This window comes from Meleagris gallopavo, chromosome 6, assembly GCF_000146605.3.
Source record: "Meleagris gallopavo isolate NT-WF06-2002-E0010 breed Aviagen turkey brand Nicholas breeding stock chromosome 6, Turkey_5.1, whole genome shotgun sequence".
Taxonomy (NCBI): Eukaryota; Metazoa; Chordata; class Aves; order Galliformes; family Phasianidae; genus Meleagris; species Meleagris gallopavo.
In genome coordinates this window covers 4,185,478-4,204,151 of record NC_015016.2, presented here as the reverse complement: position 1 = coordinate 4,204,151, position 18,674 = coordinate 4,185,478, and the positions used below count along the sequence as shown (strand labels likewise).

The 18,674-nt window shown below is 45.9% G+C and overlaps 1 protein-coding gene across 2 annotated transcripts in view; it reads left to right on the top strand.

The window, feature by feature from the left end:
• Positions 1-976: 976 nt before the first annotated feature.
• The window catches only part of PLCD1 (phospholipase C delta 1), a 49,336-nt gene continuing 31,638 nt past the window's right edge, over positions 977-18,674 (top strand). Inside the window, exons 1-2 of one of the 2 annotated variants that reach the window (XM_010712325.3) lie at positions 977-1,231; positions 14,841-15,005. In XM_010712325.3, the coding sequence (XP_010710627.1) occupies positions 1,198-1,231; positions 14,841-15,005 (199 nt within the window). In that variant the 5' untranslated portion in view covers positions 977-1,197. Of the gene's footprint in view, positions 1,232-9,852; positions 10,102-14,840; positions 15,006-18,674 lie in introns of those variants that run through there. The other variant, XM_010712324.3, reaches the window with a different exon arrangement.

The window sequence follows — 18,674 nt, the reverse complement described above, 5'->3', positions numbered from 1 at the left end:
CTAAAGGGATGGTAGGGTTGAGGGGAGAGCTTTTGAAGGGCACAAAACAAAATGTCAGCTCTCCACTTGTTTGCTCTTGCACTTTGTGCCAGCACAGAGGAATTCTGCTATATTAGGGCAGCTGTGTTGTAAAACTGGACTCTTGAAGGAGCAGCCTGACTCCTGGCAAGGAGAGACAAACAGTCCCAAAGGATTTATCACCATGTGCATCCCAGATCTGTCTCACTCAGAGAGGGACTTTTTCCTTCTGACAGTGGAGCTGCCAGGCTTACAGCTGCTGAGAAGCAAGGGATTTGAAGCTTCTGACAGCTGCATCAATTGCATAGAGATCACCTAAACAACCAGAAACAAAAGTAAACAGCAACAAAACAATGATTGAAAACCTCCCTCTACCATTCAAGTAGAAGCTTTACTTTCCCACTGTGGATTCCATTTCTTTCTCCTTCCCGCTTTTCCCTGCATTATCCTTTCACCCTTTTAAAACATCTAAATGAAGAGAGGGGGAAAGGGCAGAGGAAAACAGCTCCGTAAAAGCCTGAAGGCAGCGAGGAGGTTTTTCTGCTTCTGCTGCATGGTATCAAATGAGAAGGCTGCAAATTTTCTTCTGCTTTAAGCTCCCGCTCTGCAAGTGTTTGTGCCAGCTCTATGCTGGCAATTTCTGACCTGTTGTTTTGCTGCTATGTTTGTCGTGTCGTGAAATAAGTCCCCACCAGTGCACATAAAGCCTTTCAACCCCAGGCACTGCCTCCAGCTCTGGGCTCTTCCCTTGGACTTACAGACTGCGGGGTCTTTTTGGGTGCTCGGAGTCTTTTGGAAGGCATAAAGGAAAGGAGCAGAGCGTGTTGGAGACAGCAGCAGAACAGAGGCACCGCTTACAGCTGCAGAAGCAGGAGCAGGAGGCTGGGCAGCGATGACGGCCAGATTTAATGGGGAGGAGCCAGGGCCAGCACGGCGCTGGGGCTCAGCACTTGGCTTCAGTCAATGCATTGGGTGCGCGGATGCGGGAGAGAAATAAATGAGGAGTCATAGCGAAGACATCTTTGTAGCCAAGGGAAAGGGAACTGACGTTGGGGATCGCTGGAGCGGGGAGCAGAGGGAGCCTGCTGGGTCTGGCTTCCACCCGCAGCAAGCTAACATCTGGGCACAGCTGTTTCCCGGAGCCCTTTCTGCCGCTGCACGTCGCCTTCTTTGGCGGCCATGGAGTCGAATGGCAGTTTCCTCGGTTGCAACAGTAAGTCAGTAGACGTGTCCTTGCATTTCAGCCCTCCAAGAGCTTTCTTTTCTCATCCTCTCTCCTCCCTCCTCGTTTTGCTTCTGCAGCTCTGTCGTTTGGAAGTCACACGGTGTTTAGTTGTGTTGCAGGGGAGAGACAACAGATTTTTCTCTGTTAATACGGCTAGCTGTGCTGGTAGGATAAGTCTTGGTTGGTAAGTGTGTGTGAGTCCAGAAAAGTTGCTCCAAATCTCCTCCTCCTTTTTTTTGTGAAATAGAAAGTGGGATGGATGCTCTCTTGGTCAACTCCCTGGGCTCTGGGGTAGGCAGCAGAGCTGGGATAAATCCCCTTGGCTCTGAGCCTGCCCCCAAGGCTTTGTAAATGCTCAGTGAAATATAGTGTTTCTAACAAAAAGAAGAAATCCTCTCTGCACTGACAGCAAGTGAGGTTTGAGAAGTCTCAGTGCCAAAACTAGGAGGCTTGTCTGACAGAGTAATGAAACATCTCTTATTCCCTGGACTGAATTTAGTATATTGATTTGTTATATCTTTCCTGTTCTTCACTCATTCTGATGAGCAGCAACAGATCAGGACCGTGATAGTTACAGCTTGAAATGGGAAAAATCTACATTACTTATTTTTGGTTCATGAGATGGATGCTTTCTTTCTGCTGACTGCAGCTATAAATGAAAACAGATTAATAGAGCAATCAGTGATTGGCCATCATAAGGTAAAATAAGAGAAAACTCTCCCAGGCTCAAGAAATCTTCCCTCTGATTATCCCAGATCCCAGAAATCAGACAGGAAGGTGAAACAGAGGTTAATGTTGAACTTTTTGTAGGCATCTCATTCATTATAGAACCGCTGGGGAAAGCAAGCTAAGAAACACATCTGGAACTATTAAAAGCTTTCTTATTCTGGCGTGTGGGTCATTTTTCAATGAATATGACTTGCTTTCTGGGGTTAAGGACCAAGAAGAATTCAGTGTCTGTTCGTCTATTTTCTTGTCTTGGGCAGAAAAGCACACATGTGGTGAATAAGCCAAGCTTTCAGAAATCTATTTACTGAAATTCCTTGACACGTATGTGCACAAGTGCCAAAGTCACTCTGCATGCCAGACTGCTTAAACAAGAAAAGTTGCTCACAGGTTGGTTTGTTAGCAGGATCAGATCTGTGCTGTTCAGTTTGCTAGAAATGTTTCAGATGCTGTGAGTTATTCATATGTTTATCTATGGCCCTCTGCTCAAACTCCATTTATTTCTGTCCAACAGAGATACAATGATGACTGTGTTTGCTGTATCAGAATTAACCATGGACACATGGTTCTGTCTCAGTACAGTATCTGGCAGCCAGAGCTGAGATTTTTTCCAGTAGTGAAAGTGGACATTACTGTCGATGAGAGCTTCTGAAAAGTTTGTGGAGTGCTCTTTGTGCTGTGTTTGGATGGAGATCTGAGTCCTGGAGTGGAAACTGAGCATGCTCCTCTTGTTCATACTCCCAGCATGGAGCCACTGTGATTTTGTGGATTGCATGGGTTTTTTTAAACCCATGCATATTTTGCATGGGTTTAATTTAGTATGGGCTACTTGTTGCTTCTTTTCTAAAGGCTCATCTACATTTGTTATGCAGTGAGTCTCTGCTGGGCTCCATAGGCTATTAATAACTTTTGTTTTGCCTCATGAACCTGGCATGTTTCTGAACTGGGAGTCCTTGTGCTCACACAGAATCATAGAATAGCTAATTTGTGCTATGTCTTATTCTTATACACTGTCTTCATTCTTATACAGTGTCTTCATACAAGACACTGTGTACATTGTGCCCGGAATGCCAGAGCCCCGTTACAGGAATGCCTTCTGCCACAACCCAGGGTGGGAGTCAGCAGGGCAGGGTTTGTAAAATCCTACAAAACAGGCCATTTCCTTGTTTCTTCTGTCAGCTGGACTAACTGCTGGATGTAAATTTCCAAATGAATCATCTCCACCTGCCCTTCTTTAGCTGGGAGTGCTGAGCGGGCTCCTCCAGGGCTTCAGCTTCTGTGGGTGGAGGTGGTGCAGCCCAGGATCATCTGGGATCTGCTCTGAAGCAGCTGTTGGCTTTGATCTGCTTTCCTACAAACAAAAGGTGCCCAGCACACCCAGTTCGGTGTGAGTTACACCAGGTGTGTTATTTGGGAGTTTGTTTAGCTGTAACTTTGCTAATGGTGCAGGAGAGTTCATCATGCTGGTACTACTCAGTGCATTGAACATGCAACTTTTCTTTTTTCTGCATGAGTAAAAATTGTCTTATTTTAAGAAGTTATTATTATTCTGACACAAAAGCTTTCCAGTCTGATAAATGGTTTTTTTAGTAAAACTACTCCCTTGGCGGTAGGCCTCTTCTCCCAGGTAGTGATAGGATGAGAGGTAATGGCCTTAAGTTGTACCAGGAGATGTTCAGGTTGGATATTAGGAACAATTTTCTTCTCAGAAAGATAAGAGCACTGGCACAGGTTGCCCACGGAGGTGGGTCGCCGTGCCTGGAGGTGTTGCAGAACTGTGGAGATGTGGCACTGAGGGACTTGGTCAGTGGGCATGGTGGGGGTGGATTGGGGTTGGACTTGGGGATCATGGAGGTCTTTTCCAACCTTAATGATCCTGTGATAGCCCACAGTCGGTTCTGATGCTTTTGCCAGTGTGTGCAGCCTTAACATCAGATCCAAAAGAGGATGAGTAGAGATTTTAAAGAGGAAATGAAAAGAGGAGGAAGAAGGAAATGTAGTTATTTGGAACAGTGCTGCAGGTAGTAGAGATGAAAGGAAGGGAAAAGCAAGAGAGAGGTGTGGGGAAGGGCTTGTGCAAGGTCAGGAAACTCGGCCAACTGGATAGGCAGCTGTGAGAGCCAAAAGTGTTGATGATTTGGGAGCAAAGTGTAGTTTCCCTCACAGGGAGATCAAAATATATAAACAGGTATTTACAGAGAAAGCTACAGATAAGTACTTGTTGAACTGAGCATCCAGAGTGAGATTTAGCTGGCTAAATGCAGGTACTTGCAGGAAAATTCAGGCTTATAGGGTATAGGCAGATGAGTCTCCTGTCTTGCTCAGTGCACTGTAGATACTTAAATGCAGTCAGACAGACCTCCAGGCCACGCAGCCCCCAAGTCCTTACCATGGGTTGAGGGTCTCAGTCCTTAGTCAAGCCCACCAGAATGGAAGGCTGCAGACCTTGGGTCAAGCATGAAGGTTTCTCTTTTTCTTTATGCAGGTAGAGAAAATGTTAGCACAGTCTCATCTAAACTGAGATAATTCCAGACCTTAATGAGTCAATTTGGACAACATGTGTGGAGAAATCTGCACACCTTGGGCTGCCCATCACTTGGGTGCCTTCTTAAGACTTGTGTTGACATAAACACAGAAAATTTTGTTGTCTATTTCTGACTAAAGTTACAGAATCCTGAAATTCCAGACAAACCATGTAGGGAAAAAAAAAGCTTTTTCTTTTTCCCCTTAGTTTTGCATAACTCAGTGCTGCAATGCAATTATTGCACAAATTTTGGCCTGCTGTGGGATGATCTGAGTGACCTGCATTTCGACTGTGGAGGATATTTCAGCTTCTGAAGAAACTGTTGAGAAAAGCTGTTAAGCATTAAAAAATGAAGCTGGGACACACCTACAATTGACTTTGGTTTTTATGAGGAGAACATCTTTATCAGCATGCACTGAGAAACACAACTTAGGAATTATGCAAGTAAGCTGTTGCTGCTGGTCCTATCGATCATGTTGTCATTCTTCTCTTAAATTACTTTCCTCCCACTGTCTTCACACCAGCTACTGGAAAAGCTGTAATTTACTTCAAACCAGTGATGGTTTTAATGCCTCTCTACAGCCAAATCTGCTTGTGTGTCATTGTGGAAGGACCAAACCAAACTCTGATCATAGGACCAAACCTCTCAGAACTGGACAAGAGGTAATGACTTTAAACTTCACCAGGAGAGGTTCAGGTTGATGATCAGAGGGCTGGAGCACCTCTCCTATGATGAAAGGTTGAGGGAATTGGGATTGTTTAGCTTGGAGAAGGGAAGGCAGAGAAGACATCATTGCGACCTTCCAGTATTTGAAAGGAGCTTGCAAGCAGGAGGGAGACCGAATTATTACTCAGTTAGATAGTGATAGGACAAGAGGGAATGGAGTTAAACTGAAAGAGGGGAGGTTTAGGTTAGATGTTGGGAAGAAATTCTTCACTTGGAGGATGGTGAGGTGCTGGAACAGGTTGCTCAGAGAAGCTGTGGATGCCCCATCCCTGGAGGTGTTCAAGGCCAGGCTTGATGGGCGGTCTGATATAGTGGCTGGCAACTTTGCCCCATGGGAGAGGGGTTGGAACTAGATGATCTTTGAGATCCCTTCCAATGCCATTCTATGATTTTATGATATTGAGGAAAAACTTCTCAGAAAGAGTGGTGAGGCACAGAACAGGCTGCCTGGGGAGGTGGTGGGGTCACCATCCCTGGAGGTGTCCAAGAGCCATGGAGATGTGGCACTGAGGGACATAGTCAGTGGACATGGTGGATGGGTTGACAGTTGGTCTAGATGATCTTAGAAGACTTTTCCAACCTTAATGATTCTATGAATTTTTTAGTCTAGTTTTGAGTTCCTGGATGCAAAGAACTTTAGTAAGGAGTTTTATTTGGATTACATTGAGAATAGAAGAAGAAAGCAGCAGCTTTTGATGGGTCGCAGACAGTACCGCATATGGATCCAGGCTGTCTTTGAATGACCAGACTGGCAGGAAGCCATGAAGAAAAGGTGGCTTGGCTGTGAGGACTGAGTGGAGGAGAGCTGGAAAAGGAGAAGTTTTTGTCCTCTCAAAGGATACAGGGAGAAATGAGCCTGAGAAATATTGGGCAGGGTGTCAGCAATGATCCCAGTGCACCAGAAACCTGCATGTCATATGGATTCTTGATGCCAGTGGAAGAAGATTTTAGGCAGCAATATGAAGGACAGATGCAGTATGATGCTTGGGAACAATTCCTATATGAAGCTTTAGGATCACCTGGCTTCTGCATAGCGGGACCTCTCAAGGATCCTTGGAAGAGAAGCAAAGTGGGAAAGAAAAGCCAGTGTAAGGAAGAGAAAGCAGTTCACTGATGCTGCTGCCAGCTTTCTGAAGAAGCCCATTCTCCGTGTGACCACAAGGTGGAACTTGGTACATACCACATGCACCGAAGATGTACCCACTGTCACCGAGCAGCAGTTTGGCCAGCAATGCACCGATGCTTCTGGTCCCAGTAATCACTCCCTGGCCCCCACTTCTCCAGAGGGAGTGAAAAGGGGACAGTTGGTGTAGAGGAGCCATTGGCTGGAGCAATCCTCAGCCTTTATCCATCAGGAACTTCAGCTTCTGAGGGCTCCATCACGCTAACAAATGATGGCAGGTTGATGTGTAACTGCAGACCAACTAAAACATGACTTTTCCAAACTCTCTTTGATTCTGAGTCCACTTGGGATGGTCTCCCTCTTAGTGAGGGCTAGGAATATGCAGGGACAGGCCATGCAGTTCATTAGTAAGCAGTGGTACTTTGATTGCACTATTATTCTCTGAAATGTAATTCTGATGAATTGCATTCACTCTGCGGGTAAGCCTGGGAGGAAAGCTGAAATGACAGTTAGCATCATGTGAAATAGACCTCATTTCTTCTTGGTAACATATACAGAGCAAGACACAACCTTTGACCTCATTAGTGGGAAAATCTGCTCATAAAATGAGATGTGAATGTGTTATGTAGTTGCCATAGGCATTACTAGTCATAGCAGCGTAACTTACATCATGTGCGTGATGTAATGGGGAAGTGCGAGGTCATCACCGGCATGCGTATGTTCATTCCTGTCCCAAATTATCACAAGTCTGGGCACATCAGCAACTGACTTCTGTCATGTCATTTGTGTCAGTGTGGTATAAAGAGACATCAGTATTAGGGCTGTGCCACTTCTGATGTTGCCCAAGGATAGCAGTGATTGGTGATGAGCTTCATCCCCCAAACCACCTGCTTTTTCCTTGGTGAAGTGGTAATGGAGCTTCCTTAGCAACTTTGTATAGGGATGTGATGAAGATTAATTCATTTTGGAAAACTGCCTGAAGAGCAGCCTCAGAATTAATAGTTCTTACATATAGCCTGTTTCCTACCAGACTGTCCAGCCTTTCTATCACAAGTGTCTTTTTTCTGTGTACCGAAACACTTTGCTGTCTTTGGGACCCTGTTCTGACATCCTCATTCACGTCGATTTCCATTTGCTCTGTGAGCAATCCAGCTGGAATCGATAGGATGATTAGCAAAACCTCAATCCTGGGTACAGGGACATGAATAACTTCACTCATGTGACAAGTGCCATTGATTTCAGTGGGATTGGTCATATGGGTAAAATTGCAGGCTGAGTGTTCACAAGCTTCATACCCAGTCAGGTGTTACCTGCAATGAATAAGGGTCGGAGAATTTATCCTGAAACCATTTGCAGGATCGTTTCCTTCAGTGCTAGAATGTGACACAGCTCCGTGTAACATCCATAAGCAATGCTCTGTATCCTATTCTACAGTGCCACTCGTCCCTCACAGCTTGCCTGTGAGATATGGCAATGTCTTTAGATGATCTCAGGACCACAATACATGCAGATCTGTTGTTTCCCAAAGCATGGCACTTCTGGCCCAGTGTTGTCATATTTTAAAGTCCTTGCACCAGCAGAACTTAGACATGCTGTTCTGGGGAAGGAGCTAAACTCAGTGAGTGCTGATCCTCTGCTTGCACATGTGCACACTGCTGGGATAAATGTAATGAAATGTTCACAGGCTGGGAGGCTCTGCGTGATGCTGTTGCTGGCATTATTTATTAAGAATTAATGAGAAGATGAAGTGGAGGGGCTCAGTGGGCTCCCAGATCGGCCGCTATGGGACACTGGCTGGTGCCGGACTGGAGAGCAGTTGCTCAGAAGCAAACAGTTTTGCCAAGGCAAGTAGGGGAGATGACTCCATAATTAGATCAGTCTTCCCCAGTACAATGTGAAATATGGGAAGTGCTCAGGGACTGCTAGCTAATAAATATCTTCTAGCCATTACATCATGGTGCTCACCTCCCCGCCAAGGGCAAAACCCCCAGCTCCCAGGGGAGCGCTGCTGATTGCAGCTCCAACATCCAGCCCGTGTGTGTGGAGAATGCTCACAAGAGGCTGATGGTGTTTCCTCAGACACCTGCCAGCCTAGCTAACGTGTTCAGCATTGTCCCATCCAGAAAACACATTTATTCTCCTTTGCCTTCTCCAGCTGGTAGTTGCAATGTGTAAATAGGCTGTTACTGGTACTGTTCCTCAAGGCCATGCGGTGCCTCTGCCTTGTTCCCAATGAGTTTTACAGAACTCAGCAGCTGAGTCTGTTGATGCCCTTGTGTTGGTCAAGTCATCCATGCTGGTCTGAATATTCATAGGGCTTGCTTCAAAATGCATGGAAAGGAGGGTGACTGGGGTGCCAGACACCTGAAATGAGAATCTGGTTCTAAAATCTATTACAAACTGTGTTGAGGAACTTGGATCTCCAGCAGAGACAGTGATGTGGTTTGCTGTTAAGTTTCTTGGGCAGATGCTGGTTTTACAATAAGGAACATTCACTGCAACTTGGCTCTGTTTCTCTGCATTATCATCAGGGCAGCAGCACTGCAAAGGCAATAACAAAAAACCTGACAAGGTCTGTAAACTCATTCAGGATGGGAGAGCTTAGTAAGTACAGCTCTGCATTTCACTGCAGAAGGAATCATGGTTAGGGAGGAGGTGGATTTTAGCCCCGGCCATTGCTGGGGCAATGGACAATGGACATGAGGGCCAGTAAAGGAAATTATACTGGTCATAAGGAAAAAATTATTTGCTATGAGAACATCTAAGCTCTTGTACAGGGATTTAATTTGGCTGTGGAGCTTCCATCCTAAAAGAAACCCAAAACTCACCTGGACAAGGTGTGAGCAGCCTGATCAGTATTTGATGGTGACTCCACCAAGGTGGTTGAACTGGAGACCTCAAAGAGGTCCATTCCAGCCTGAGTTATTCTCTGAATCTGCGTAATCAGTGAGTTGTTAAAGCACTGCTGGGGGCTCATCACTGGACCTGTAAATAGGAATTACAAGAATAAACCCACAGCTATGCTGAAAAGCAGGGTAAGTGACTCACTCAAGTCACGCAGGTAAACGGTGGCAGAGAGGAAATTCTCGAAAGCCTTAGGAAAATGCTCTTCTCTGAGTGGAAAAAGAAGAGCATTACAACAGTTTCCAAGCAGCTTTCGGGCTACGTCTGCCTTGGCTAAAAGGTGTTTCCAGCTTCCTCTTCCCTATATGTCAATGGGAACTCGCAGAGAGCTCTGCACAGAGAGAAAGGGTGGAGCCAGACACTGGTGGGCAGGCTGAGCCGAAAGGACATTTGCACTGATTTGGAGCCCCAAGCAATATCTGGGACCCCTACAAACGATGCACAAAATCCCAATGGTGAATGAATGCAGGAAAACTTGCTCCTTCTACTCAAGCAGCTGCCGGCAGACGCATGGGTGTAATTTTGCATCCAACACACGCGGCCGATGAGCAAGCGGGAGGAGACTTCCCACAGTCCCACCTCCCAGCCGGACTCTGCCCTTCTCTGCCTCCCGCTGCCTCCTCTCCCTTCTTGGAGTCCTGTTTGACGCCGCGCACGCCTGGGGCTCCTGGATGAGCAGGGATCCCTTCGGGGCCAACGGGGCCCCTCGTCCTTCCCAGCGCTCGGTGCCTCTTTCCGAGCCCTACGCTGGACCATGCAGTGCATCCGAAGGCAGCCCAAGCGCAGCGTGTCCCAGGAGAACATCCTGCGGGAGCAGAGCCGTAGAGTGGCCGCGTTGAATGGCATCAGGCTGGGTAAGGGACACGTTGGCCAGACCCTCAGCACTTCCACATGCTGGCAGCCTCTTCGTTTCTGCCTCTTTTCCCTGCGCAGAGGCAGCGCTCCACCCTAAAGGCAATTCCAAGGTTATTTTTATACTCTTGAGGTTTTTTTTTCCCTTTCTTTTGCCTGTAACCGCCCTCCAGATGTACAAACCGCTTCGTATGAGGCATCAAAGAAAGCGGGACCTCTCTGGCAAAGGGTGGGTTTGGACCTTTCTTGCTGGGCTTTGAGCTATCGCTGGCGTGAGGATGGCAGTGGCCCCTTTCCTGCCTGGTTTTAGGGCTTCTGGGTGGTGTGGTGCCACTCAGAGGTTTGCATTCACCAGATGAAAAGAGACAGGAAACCCAGGGAGTTTCATAACTCCTGTGGCTATGAACTCATGGCTGGTTCCTGCTTTCTGGAGGGACAGCCCATGTTGATACAAGTTCTTGTTTTACGTGGCTGCGGAGAGCAGGTGGAAATGGAAAACAAACATTTTCCCACTGGGATTGTTTGAATCTAATCAAGCAGGTGGGAGAGAGAAGCAAGAGGAGGAAACTTGCTTTATAGCAGTTGTAATTAATGTTATCGGATCAGCAGGTTTGAGAGTGAGCAATACAGCACTACAGATTGTTGCTGTCACCTGTAAACATCATCCTAACCATCTCCTTAGTGAAGCTGGAGTCAGGCTGCTGCTGTGGCAGCTGCTGTGTTGTTCTGTTCTCCACTTGCTGTATACCTGAGATGCATAATAGTAAGGTTAATGTTTTTGGTCTCTTGGTGTTACAGCTTCATAGTGCAGGACATTACCTTCATGCATGCTGCAGTGCTGAGCGTGCTTAAGGCTCTCCTACCTTTGTCAGATGCAATTTTCCCTCTAAACTGTACCGTACACTGAGTATATTCTGTTTAGAAAATATGTGATTGATATTGTTTGAGGACTGGGGCCTGACCCTTGAAACACATACTGCAATTTTCCGTGACAAGTGTGTATTTGGTATTTTGCAGGTTCTGAGCAAGATACAGCCACATATTTCAGGCGTGATTTGGACATTGATTTCAGGGTGGCAATTGTTTTTCTCCTGCCCTACATTGTTATATAATTGCAAACCAATATCCCTGTCCCGCTGCACAGTGTTTTTGGAAGCTTTAAATGACATGTATATATGACAACTCTGGTTCCTTTCATACAGAAGTTTCCATTGCTGTGAGACAGAGCTCTGCACAACAAAATTCATCAGCTCCCTGGGGATATTTGGCAGAAATCCCCAGGGATTGTTCGGACATAAAAACTGAAATGAAGGAAAGCTCTCCTGGGAAAATATGTTTTTTTTTAATCTTTTCTGGAAAGCAATTCAAATGAACAACAGAGAGTAATGTCCCACTGACACATCAGGATGCATTTGTGGTCCTATATCAGCAGATCAGAGGACGCTGTACTCCTTCTCTGACCTAATAAAACATTGTTATCGGCCTTGTAGATAGAAATGAAGAAGCTCAGTGTCTTGCCCAAGGCCATTTAAAGAATCTGTGACAATGCTTAGACCAGGCATAGGAGACAAGGCCCTCTCCTGGCCCACTTTCCAGGACAGTTTAGCTGTCTGAGATACTGTTTGACAAATACAGAGCAATCCTGAAGCAATATGTGCTCACCCAGTTGACTTTGGTTGCTTGGCCAATGGGTTGGCCCTCCTTCCTCTGGGCACACCACTGGGTGGTTCAATCCCACCTTTGGGTCACTGTTGGCAGAGGTCAACCCAGGGTGTCTGCTTTGTATCTGAAGGGCTCTGGGAGACTTCCAGCTCCCTACATTAAAGGGATTGTTGTGCTCTTTGGCACTCATCTTACCCTCTTGTCCTTCTCTGGCCAACCCCAAGTACTTCTTTACTTTGAGGAACAACCTGCCCAGAAAGGTGATAGTCTCCTTCTCTGGAGATATTCAAGACCCACCTGGACACTTTCCCATGTGAGGTACTGTAGGGAACTGCTTTAGCAGGGAGTTGGACTGGGAAATTTCTAGAGGTACCTTCCAGCCCCTACGACTCTGGGATTCTGTCACAGAGCCACCTTTTCTCCATCCCCTCTCTGGCTTCTCTCACTTTCTTCTCACTTGCACTCCATCTTGTGCCTTACCTGTGTGGATCTAGCCTGAAGGAGACAAACCTGCCCTCGTCTTCAGCTAGTGGCCATGTAGATTTCCCTGTATGAGACTGATGCAGTTTTTTGCCCAGGTAGCATGACATGTTATACATACTGCATGCACTTTCTGTGTAACAAAATGTGTCACAGTTAAAATGGATTTCTTGTAACATGATTATGCACTTAAGCAGCCAAAGGAATTGGTGGTTTTCCTGCTTTCCTGTTCATGCTTACCCTACGATGGCATGTCCTCCTCATGGTCCCACAAGGATGCCTTGCATGGTTGGGATCTGAGGGAGGACAGAGAGAGTCTGGGAGCCAAAACAGAAATTTTGTAGGTGAATACATAGGAGGAACTTTGTTCCCTCTCCAGGAACCGTGAGGGCTACCATGGCAATGTTAGCAAAGCCTATCATAGAATCATTTGAGGTGGGACCTTTAAAGGACATCTAGTTCAACTCTCCTGCAAGGAACAGGAACATCTGCAGCTCCATCAGATGCTCAAAGCCTGGTCCAGCCTGACCTTAAATGTCCCCAGGGATAGGGCATCCAACATCTCTGGGCAGTCTGTTTGAGTCTGATATCTTCTGTGTTCTCGAAAGACGTCCATCTCAGAGAAGAAGCCTCAACATTGCTGCTCAGGATAGCAAGGCTTTGTGAGGCCTTTGTGGTATCAGTCCTTGTTCTTGGCAGTCTGGCCTCTTGTAGTCCTGTGGGTATGTCTAAACCTCAGGAAACCCAAGGGGGGATTAATTAAGCAGGCTCTTAATTACTGAAACAGCTAATTGAATGTAGAGGAGGCAAAGAGGCCACAGCAACCTTTCAAGGATCTCCAACTTCCACAATAGTGCTTTCAATTCTGGATGGCTCGGCTGGGCTTAGCCCCAGACCTGCTCCTTGGTGTTGGCAAACCCAACTGAAGCGGCCTGAGCTGCTCAAAGCTGTGCTGAGTGAACACAGGACACCTTTATATTTATCACTGTCAGAGTTGTCAGGCTCTCTCCCAGCCTGAAATACGCTCTTTAGGCCAAGCTATTCTAACTAAAAACACACAGCGCTGCTTTTTGCTGCAACCATTATGATCCACTTTGGTGCTCTGCAGCCCAGGCACTTAGATTTCGTGTATGAATTATCAGGAACTAGGGGTTTGGCAACTTGGGTCTCCTTCTAAGCTTGGTATTTTAAGTAATGGTTGGTAGTTTATTTCTTTGCCTTGTTCAAATAGCAGCTATTCAGGGCAGTAATGTCTTCCAGAGAGGACCAAAGACAGTGATACGGAAAAATGCCATACTGCAATGTAAATGTTATTGCATAAATCAATTTACTTGGATTTCTACCTTGTAAGCATTGGAAAATTTCCTGTGATGGGAGTGTTGGGTGGCTGCAAGTGGCCAAATAGTTATTAATGAGAGACTCACCTGCATTGTCATGATAAGGTTAGCAAAAGTCACGCTGAGTTGGGATGTGCTTGCTCAGTACTACAGAGTAAAAGCCTTTGATGCAATGACAGAGGTGTAATAAGTCCAGGGTGTGTTCCTCATGCTTCATTCTCTTGCCCACCTCTGCCACTTCACCCACTCTTGATCTGTAATTAATAGTTAGTTTGAGGCACAGAATCTGCAAGATATGTCGGTATGTGGAAGTCAGCTATTGCTGAGACCTTCAAAACCAGGCAGAATGGAAAATGTGTGTTTTCAGAGTCCTACTAGATGACTGCTTCTCCTCTTGGATATTGAAGTGCCTTCCTGAATCTAGTCTAAGATCTAGCCTTAGCCCAAAGTTAATCTCCGAAGTTCCTGGGACCAGAAGGGGACTGCCTTTCAGAGAGGGAAGGGAGGCATTGTGTGTATCCTGTTTCTGTGAAGGAAATTTGTTCAGAATAAAGCTGAAATCTCTTCAAAGGGCACAACAATACTCCAGTTACAAGTTACACAACTTTCCTTCCTCTGCTTTTACTGCTGTATTGTTTTTTTATTGCTTTTGCATGCTAATTATGTCTGCTGGGAAGAAGATATTTTATGCTTGTAATCCACCTGAGAACAGGTTGCCCAAGGAGGTTGTGGATGCCCCATCCCTCCAGTCATTCAAGGCCAGGCTGGATGTGGCTCTGGGCAGTCTGGTCTGCTGGTTGGCGACCCTGCACATAGCAGGGGGTTGAAACGAGATGATCATTGTGGTCCTTTTCAATCCAGGCCATTCTGTGATTCTATGATTCTAATTATACTTAAGTCTTCGGACTCAATCTAAGAAGTCCACAAGCCTACAGTCGCTTTTATGAACACAGAATGTGACACAGCAGATTTCTGGGTCTCTCTACCCTGCTGTTCTCCCCAGCACTGGCTGCACTGCAGGTGGTTTGTTTTTGTCTCTCAATATTGTTCTGTGGCAGTGAAGAACCTATTTACATTATTACTGTATGTACAGAGGGTGGACCAGGCTCTGAACACCCTGATCAAGCTGTAGGCGTCCCTGTTCATTGCACAGGAGTTGGACTAGCTGACCTTTAAAGGTCCCTTCCCACTCAAATAATTCTGTCTCTATGACTATTTCTTTTGCTGACTCTTGTGACATTACCACTACTGTTTCTCTCTAGGCTTGAAAGATGACAAGGACCTGAAGTTCCTCTTGAAAGGCAGCCAGCTGCTAAAAGTGAAGTCAAGCTCTTGGAGGAAGGAGCGGTTTTATAAGCTCCAGGAGGACTGCAAAACCATATGGCAGGAATCAAAGAAGATGCTGAGGTCTCCAGACTCACAGATCTGTAAGTAAAGTTTGTACCATCACAGGTATAGGGCACTGACTGCCTGGGACCAACCAGGACCATTATGAACCAGAACCAGGGATTCTTGGGGTAAACCAGAGCCAGGACCATTGCACAGTGAGCACAATGATATGGAACCATGAGACCAGATCATTCACACTGTATCATACACTGAATTACGCTGTTTGCTCTGAACACAGCTAGGAAGAATCAGGAATGTCAGGAATGGTCACATTTCCCAAGCTCATGAGCTACTGCTCAAAATTGTCATGGGGTAGAACAACAGGAACCACAGGGGCTGTGCGACATGGCATGGTGTGACAATGGAAGTGCAGGAAAGGGCACACCAACTGCAGCTGGCACCCAGCTGTCCCACTGCTGTGTAGGATTATCACAATGGGACAGTGGGCTATGCTGGGCTTGGCAGCCCTGCCTGGCTTATTTCTTCCCCAAAGTACAAGTTCAGGTTACTCTGGTGTCTCTGTGGTTGTACTTGATTCTCTCATGCCCTGGTGCTCAGTGTGAGACATAGCTTGAGCATCCATGGCATGGTATGGTGCACTTTGGCAGTCAGTCTGGACACCTCTTACCTTTGCACAGCCTTTGGGAAAGCATCGTGCAGTACAAGTCAGTAATTATGTCTCATGAGGAAACCACAGAGATGTAGAGATTCAAGGACTGTCAAGAGATATCTTTGGGAAAGAAAAGCTTTTCCCAACCCTATCTTGGGAAATCAAAATCTGCCCCACTGCAGAAAGCCTGGATATGACAGTCAGTAATGCATGGGCACAGGAAAGCCTATCTACACCAACATCACCCAGCTTGGAGCCATAAGTGGGACCAGGAGCTCCTGCCATGATGTCAAAATATCTATCTATTTGTTTTGTTTTCCACCTCATTTGGTATTTTTCTGACATATTGCTCTGTTCCTGGTAATCACGGTCTGGTAAAGCCAAGAGGTAAATGAATAACATGTAACATATTCTATAGCATCTCAAAATGTGAAATACTGTCTGCACTATTTACACAGTTGTTTTTTTTAGTCACAAATAACTACATGAAGAAAGAGTCTTCCAGATTGCACTCACACCCCACAGATGATAATGAGGAGTAAGACAGTAAAGCAAAATATGTTTGGTTTATTAGCGAACTCTTCTTAGGTGACCCTGGGCAGTTCATTTAATCTCTTGGTGCAATCTTCCCCACACATTTCCTTTTTGCTCATCTATCTAGCAATAAAAGGCTTTGGATTAGAAACTGTTCCTTACTGTGTGTCCTGAGCTCAGCTGAACTGCTTAAGTACCAATACAGTAACCCATAATGACAACAATTAATGCAAAGGCCCTAGGGAACATTTGCTTGTAAGGAACGCCTGTGCCATTGAGCTCTGTCCCATATAAAAGCAAAGTCCTTTCTCGGATTATGTCTTGCTACAAAATAAACAAGGGCGTGAATGGAGAAGAATGACTTTGGAACTTTAATTTCTGTGCTCTGAGCCAGCAATTTCCAAATTATAGAGTCTGAGAGCATCTTCAGCAGCAGTCCCAGTCCCATCTGATTCCCTGAAGTGAATGGGTGGGATCCTTGTGTTGTGGCTCCAGGGGCATTGAAGCTTGCTTGGAGTGGCTCTGGTTGATCCTATTCTCTCCATTGCTGGAGCACTGAAAAAGAGAACTGGCCCAACCATGACTTGACTTTGTTATACATTGTGTTCCTCTTAGCTGGGTGTTGGGCACAGGTTGGGAGTGTGTCAGTGTGGGTGTGGATTTACACCACTCAAGATATACTTTGCTAACTGGGCACAGCTAGCATTGCCACACTTGGGGCAGTCCCACATGCTCCTGGAGGGGCATGTACTTCTGCTGGCAGTTGTGATGCAAGCTTATGGGAACATTGGAGGGCCACCTAGGAGTGCTTTCAAAAGCACTATGGATATGCCTGAACCTGGCAGTGATCAGGAGAGATGAGCACTGGACTGATGCTCAGCCTCCAGCCACAACCTCAAGACCATCTGTTTTCCCATTTCTTTCTCTGTTTGTCCTGTCACACCTTTCATCCCCAAATTATCAAGGTGACTGCTGTGTTTGAACTTGTTTCTTGGGCTTTTGATTTCACCTGATTTGTGTTTAGTTATAGAGGAGATTATCCCAGCTTCAAGCTGTGACCTCTGGCAGGTTCTATTGCTACAGCTGCCTTCACTTTTGGCTTGAGGTTTGCAGGTGGTCAGAAGACAGAAGAAGAATGCAGGATTGTTGATTTGATACTCAAAAGGCAGGGACTGCGAGGCGAGTCTCCAGAAGGTCTCCCTTCCTTGTTAACAGACAGCAACCTTGCACTCCAGTGCAAAGCTTTTGTAAAACTGATGATAAGCTGCCTTTTTAGGAAGGAAAAAGAATGAGCAAAGTGGAAAATGGGAGATTTGAGCACCAGGTCTAATCTTATCTGCGGCAGAGCTCACAGCAGGAAGATGGAGACACCTCAGAAGAGCGAAGTCTGGATAGGGTAAGGGTTATACTTTTGTGTTTGGGCAGTTTCCTGTTATTCCTGTTCCTGTAATCAAGCAGAAGGACTGTTTGTAAACCATTGTGTGGTGGTGCCTGTAGGAGATAAAACCAGGGATCTCTAGAGTTAGAAAAATCTCCGCTGAATGAATTTAAGAAAAACAGCAACATATCAGGGCTGTCAAAGGCACTGCCTGGATGAGATACATGGTGTACAACCATTACCTTCCTCTGTTGTCTTTTATTTTAAACAACTGGAAATTCAGATTGGATGCTGTGTTGATATCTCTGTTATCCACAGGACTTTCCGGGAATAGGCTGCCCATTCCAGCGTGGTTGCTACATAGATAGAACTTAATCCATTTATTCCTCATTATCCATAATTCGTTAATTTTCAGTATGTTCTATCCAGGCTCAAGAGAGCCACTAACAACAGAGTTCAATTGGCAAAATTAGCAGTCTGGGGGCAATAGAAAAGGTTTGTGCCTGGTGGCTTGTAGATGGCTGGTGCAATCAGTGCCAGATCCCTCCTGAGCATCATGGCAGTGGGAGGGAAGGAAGGCAGAGGGGGTAGAGGGGTTTGCATTCTAAGAGCAGCAACCCATCAGTGACACCGTCTTGTTTAGCTTGGTCAGATATCAGGTCTCACCTCCACGTGAGAAAGAACCAAATGCCATGTGCTGCTTTCAGTGAGATCGATTTTTGAAACTCTTTTCTTAAACCAGCTGAAATCCCTACTGTGAGCTCCCTTAAGCCAGACTCAATCCCTTTAAAAACTCTCTGAACTTGAGGATTTGTAGGGATGGTTGAAAACTTTCCAGTGAAACATCCTGATGAGCACTTGGTGGAAAAACCAGAGTATTGAAAGGCACAGGGAAAAGTCTGAATGAGTGGGTACAATTCAGAGATATTATAACAGGGCCCAGAAGGGGAAGGGGCTTTGCTACTTCCTGCAACCTCTTTCTGTTTGTTGGAGGCTTAGAGAGGTGATGTTTCCCATGACAGCCATGAGCGACCATTGCACACTGCACAGGGGATGACTCACTGGGGGTGCTTTGTGAGTCACGAGCTGTGCAATCAAGAAACAACTTTATGAGTTTTGGCTCAGGTATTCCAATTTCTAGCCAAAATGCTATTTAGTGGTGTTGTTGTTTTGTGTTGTTTTTTT